Source organism: Clarias gariepinus, chromosome 19, assembly GCF_024256425.1.
Source record: "Clarias gariepinus isolate MV-2021 ecotype Netherlands chromosome 19, CGAR_prim_01v2, whole genome shotgun sequence".
NCBI classification, from domain to species: Eukaryota; Metazoa; Chordata; class Actinopteri; order Siluriformes; family Clariidae; genus Clarias; species Clarias gariepinus.
This window is the reverse complement of record NC_071118.1, coordinates 12,479,644-12,485,026: the sequence shown is the minus strand read 5'-3', so window position 1 is coordinate 12,485,026 and position 5,383 is coordinate 12,479,644. Positions and strand designations below refer to the sequence as shown.

The 5,383-nt window shown below is 36.9% G+C and overlaps 1 protein-coding gene across 1 annotated transcript; it reads left to right on the top strand.

Annotated features, from left to right (window-relative positions):
- Nucleotides 1-2,804: 2,804 nt before the first annotated feature.
- LOC128507300 (odorant receptor 131-2-like) lies at nucleotides 2,805-3,758 on the top strand. The gene has a single exon (XM_053478068.1). The coding sequence runs from the start codon at nucleotides 2,805-2,807 to the stop codon at nucleotides 3,756-3,758; it is 954 nt and encodes a 317-aa protein (XP_053334043.1).
- The last annotated feature ends 1,625 nt before the right edge of the window (nucleotides 3,759-5,383 follow it).

The window sequence follows — 5,383 nt, the reverse complement described above, 5'->3', positions numbered from 1 at the left end:
GGTGCAGGAATCTGATGTGTATTTGGAGTGAGTGCTGCAGGCGATGTCATGGAGCTGGGTGGATGGTGGGGGCGTATTGCTTGAAGCTCTTACTAAGATCTGCTCTGCTTCCTCTTTCTGTATTGCCAGTTTTTCATGTTGTAACTGTTTTCTATGCAGCTCTTTTTCTTAAGTTCTTAAGTTCTGCTCATTCTTTCTGTATTGGTCGACAGCATGTAAAACATGGTCACAGAACTCCTTGTCTGGAATTTAAGCTGACCACATCTTTCGTCTTGAACTTTACAGGCTGTGGCATGTCATTTACAGTGCATCTGGAAAGTATTCACAGCGCATTACCTTTTCCACATTTTGTTATGTCAAAGTTTTATTCTAAAATGGATTAAATTAAATTTTTTTCTTAAAATTCTACACACAACACCCCATAATGACAACATAAAAAAAGTTTACTTGAGATTTTTGCAAAATTAAAAAAGCACATGTATTGTATATAAGCACAGCGTTTGCCATGAAGTTCAAAATATTGAGCTCAGGCGCATCCTGTTTCCCCTGATCATCCTTGGGATGTTTCTGCAGTTTAATTGAAGTCCACCGTGGTGAATTCAGTTGATTGGACATGATTCGGAAAGGCACACACCTGTCTATATAAGGTCCCACAGTTGACAGTTTATGGCAGAGCACAAACCAAGCATGAAGTCAAAGGAATTGTCTGTAGACCTCGGAGACAGGATTGTCTCAGGGCACAAATCTGGGGAAGGTTACAGAAAAATTTCTGCTGCTTTGAAGGTCTCAATGAGCACAGTGGCCTCCATCGTCCATAAGTGGTAGAAGTTTGAAACCACCAGGACTCTTCCTAGAGCTGGCCGGCCATCTAAACTGAGTGATCGGGGGAGAAGAGCCTTAGTCAGGGATGGTTACTCTTTCAGAGCTCCAGAGGTCCTCTGTGGAGAGAGAAAAACCTTCCAGAAGGACAACCATCTCTTCAGCAATCCACAGGTCGGATGAGACTCTCTGGCCACTCTACCATATGGGCCCAAATGGTGGATTGCTGTCCTTCAGGTGCCTTTTGGCAAACTCCAGGTGGGCTGCCATGCTTTTTTTTCAAACGAGTGGCTTTCGTCTGGCCACTCCACCATATAGGCCTGATTGGTGGATTGGCGAGAGAGGGAGAAAGTGGTTTTTTAATGAGACTTTATTTTGCTTTACACGCGCTCACACACGCATGTTATAAGAAACAGTACATGCGCGCTGTACACACATGCTTTCAAATACAAAATAACACACACGTGGTCACAGTGTTACAGTAAACAGTACATGCACGGATGTTGATTATACCAGTTAGAGACGCGCACTAAGACCCAGCAGGAGAGACAATTACCCACAATTCCGCAGCGCAAGAGAGAGAAAAACCATTGGTTCAGTTGTGATTACGTGACGCTCGGCGTCAAAACAAGAAGCGCATGCATAAAACATGATACTTGGTACTCGTAAACCAAGACTTGCTTGATTTTCAAGTCAATATTTATTATAAATTCAAATCAGAATTCCTTCCTTTTTAAAGAATGTTGTAAAAAAATGTTGTTTTTTTGGCTACTCTCAATGTTTTTCTTATCTCCCTGATGAGTTTATTTGTTTATTTTTTATTTTTTAGTTTAATGACAGCCTCCTTCAATTGCATAGACACCTATTTAACCTCATATTAAGGGTGAACAGCTACAAAATGCAAATATAACCCTCAGATCCACCTACTGTTTTTTTTGGGCTTGACTGGTCATGGGGTAATAAGGAAACAGGTCACACTTGGCCATGCAACTACTTAAAAGCTATTTGTTCCATTATTTATGCCCCCCAAATGTGTGTGTATGTTTGTATCTAAATGGCTGTAATTCATGAATGGTTAGTACCACACTTTTATCAAACCCCTTATTGCTGAAAGTCTTTACTTTGCTCACATCCTGAGAGTTTTAATTTAAATTCATTGGGGTGGTGAGAGGCCAAATGGCAAAAAATTACCCTTTTTGTTGTTTGATATGGAAATTAACTATTAAATTGTATCTGCCTGAATTTATGGATTGTTGGCTAAATGGATAAGCTGATGAATGTGCAGAAGTAATAGTGTACTTAATAAAGAGGCTGTGAATGTATATCATTATAAAACATTCATAATTACTCTTATCTCTACATGAATATATCATAAAAGTACATTTAAGATCATTTTTATTTTAATGAGTTAAGGGACAATACTTATTGACACATATTTTTGAAATATAAAACCCCCAAGGCTCACTGAGAGAAAGCTACGGTATATTTAAACGGTGAGATTTGTCACCCAGAGACAAAGGCGTGTGAGTACTTCAAGTGTAAAGTCCAATACGCTGTTGGTCATGTCTATTATAAAGTAAATAATGTAACTCCTGCTAAGAAAACTTACTTTTACTGTTTTTATATTGTGTTATATATTTTTTGGACACTCTACAGAATAAGTGTGTTTAGTGTAAATGTAGAGTGTAAAAGTCTAAGTGTAGATTGCTTATTATAGCCAGTTTGGTTTGCTTTATTTAACGTTGTATAATAACTAGGAATCGTGTCATATTTTCATGGTGTAGTAGATTTGTAAAAATTTTTTAAATGTCAACTTTAATCTATCTACTACTGTATCATAATAACATAATAAAAACTGTATTTATTGTACAATGTACAAAATGTATATGTACTATGATCACTGGGAGTGATTGTTTTTACACATGAAAAACCTGTTAAATTCAATCCTTGCTGTAATTAATTCTCACTTTTTTGTAGGACTACAGATGGCCAACATGTCCAGCTCTTTGACCTTTATTGAAATGCAGGGAAAAGTATTTTTTTCAGGTGAGAGGATATTTAAGCTGTTCCTGGTGCTGTCCACACACTTTGTCTTTATTTACATTAATATTCTGATGTTGTTCACACTGCGCACCAAGGCCATCTTTCGTGAGTCACCTCGCTATATCCTCTTTACCCACATGCTCCTGAATGACACCATTCACTTGGTGATTGCCTTGGTGCTCTACATATTCAATTCTGTCATCATTGCGGTCATGCGTGCTGTTTGCGCCTTCATCGTGCTGCTGTCTGCATCAACATTTGTCAATGGGCCGCTCAACCTAACTGTCATGTCCCTGGAAAGGTACATAGCCATCTGCTTCCCATTACGACACAGTGAATTGGCTACGCCAGCACGTGTGAATGCAGCAGTGGCTCTAGTGTGGGTTCTGGGCATCACTGATGTGCTAACTGATGTGTGTGCGCTCTTCCTCCTCACAGAGCCATCCTTCTACCTGTCTCCTGCAGTGTGTTCCATGACGCAGCTCATGGTGGCACCATGGCAGCAAAGCAGGAGTGTGGTGTTCAAAGTTGTGCTTTTTGTCACCGTAGCCATTGTGTTGCTCTTCACATATGTGGCCATCCTGCGACAGGCACATGCTGCCTCTTCTGACACCTCTGCCCATAAGGCCTTGCGTACTGTAGTACTGCATGTGTTACAGCTTGGTCTCTCAATCATGTCGTTTCTTTTTGAGTATATAGTGTACCTGCTAAGAAGCCTGCCATCTCCTCTATACATAGAGCTGCACTTCCTCACTTTCTTTATGGTCCTGGTCATACCACGCTGCCTCAGCTCGCTGATCTATGGACTAAGGGATGAAACATTTAGACCACTGTTCAAACAGAACTTCTGTGGGAAAATAAAAATTGCACCTTTAAATGCTTTTGTAAAACACTAATGAGACAAGAATAATGTGACTAATGTTCATGTCATCTGCATGTATATAAATGTGTTTATGTATTTCTGTAAATAGACCACAGACCACATGACCTCTTTGCATTGCTCTAAACTCCCATTATGATCCTTAACAAATCAAAGTTCAATTTTAATTTATTTAAAAAAAAAAAAAAAAAAAAAAAAATATATATATATATATATATTTTTTTTTTTTCTTATTAGTCTCACACAGAGATGATCCTGTGAGTTCTCATCATATTGTGCATTTGGAAATGCTCTTACCTACACTAATAAATATTGCTGTGATTTATATCATCTTTTTTTTTAGCATGCATCTTTACTAAACATTTAAGTGATCTATTTTCATGATTTGTTTCTGACAACATTTCATTCATCTTTTAATAATTCTAATAATTTAAAATCTCCTAAACAGTTTTCTATGCTTAATGCAGGGCAATAATTTGTCCCTCCTAAAATATTGTTGTTTTTTTTGCCAGGCAGTGTAGTAAATAAATAAATGTATAATAAACTATTTATATAAATAAATAGACAATACATGTAGATAATAATTACCTTTGAACTTCGGAAAAATGTGATTTGTTATATTGGAAACTGGCTGGTTTAGTTTAAGATTTAATGAATTAAGAAAGTAGTCAGTAAAATTTTGGAATTAGATTAAAATGTAATTAAGCGAGAGGCCAATTAATAATTTTCAGATTTACTACCAATAAAAAAAACACCTAAATAACGCTTCTTAATTATAGTAACATGATACTTTTATCTTTGTTGCTCATCATTTATTCAACACCTAAACTACATATTAAATGAAGTTCATTTTAATTTTCAATCTGATCTTAGTTTGGGAAAATGTGTAAAATTTGTTTTTGTATAGACAAGTAACCATTTTGGCTGACTACATTTTCTTGTGAAGAATCCTCAGCCTGAAAATACACAGAATAATAATCCTCGAATATTCAATTAGACATGCATTAAAAAAAAGATATTAGGATTCAAAACTTCGATTGTACTCTACTACTTCCTAATAAAACATAAGAACATGTACGCTGTTCTTGATGATCTCAGATAATGGGATGGGTCTGCACAGGATATGCACTGGGAAATTGGTTAATTATAGTAATATGCTATATAAACTTTTTTTTTGCCCAGTGATGAGATGATTAATCAAATTCTTTTTTTAGAATTATAGTAAAATCACTAACTTATTGAGCATAAGTCAGACCATTGTGTCTCCTATGATTACATACAGCTCCAACAGTATGGGCCATACCAGTTTGTGCTCTAACACAAACCAAGCTTTTAAAAAACTTCCATTATACTAGGCCTATTTCTGCAAGTATTGATGATTTTTACTCATTCTGTATCTACCTCCCTTTTTTCTAGATCCAATCTATAAATAATGTGTTTTACAGTATGTATTTAATAAAAACGGGGTTTACACATAAAGGGCATGGGCATGAGACGAGACTGCATAGCTGGGAAACATGAAACGTGGGGTTGATGTGTCACATAGTAGGTTAGCAAGAGCTTGACGGCGCACGGGTTCACAATCATAGTAATAGTGAAAGGCCCAATGACCGGGAAGAGAGCTTACAGAAGATGGTCTCC

What these genes read in the sequence shown, in the direction of transcription:
- LOC128507300 (XM_053478068.1), top strand. Translation starts at nt 2,805, where the DNA reads ATGGCCAACATGTCCAGCTCTTTGACCTTTATTGAAATGCAGGGAAAA.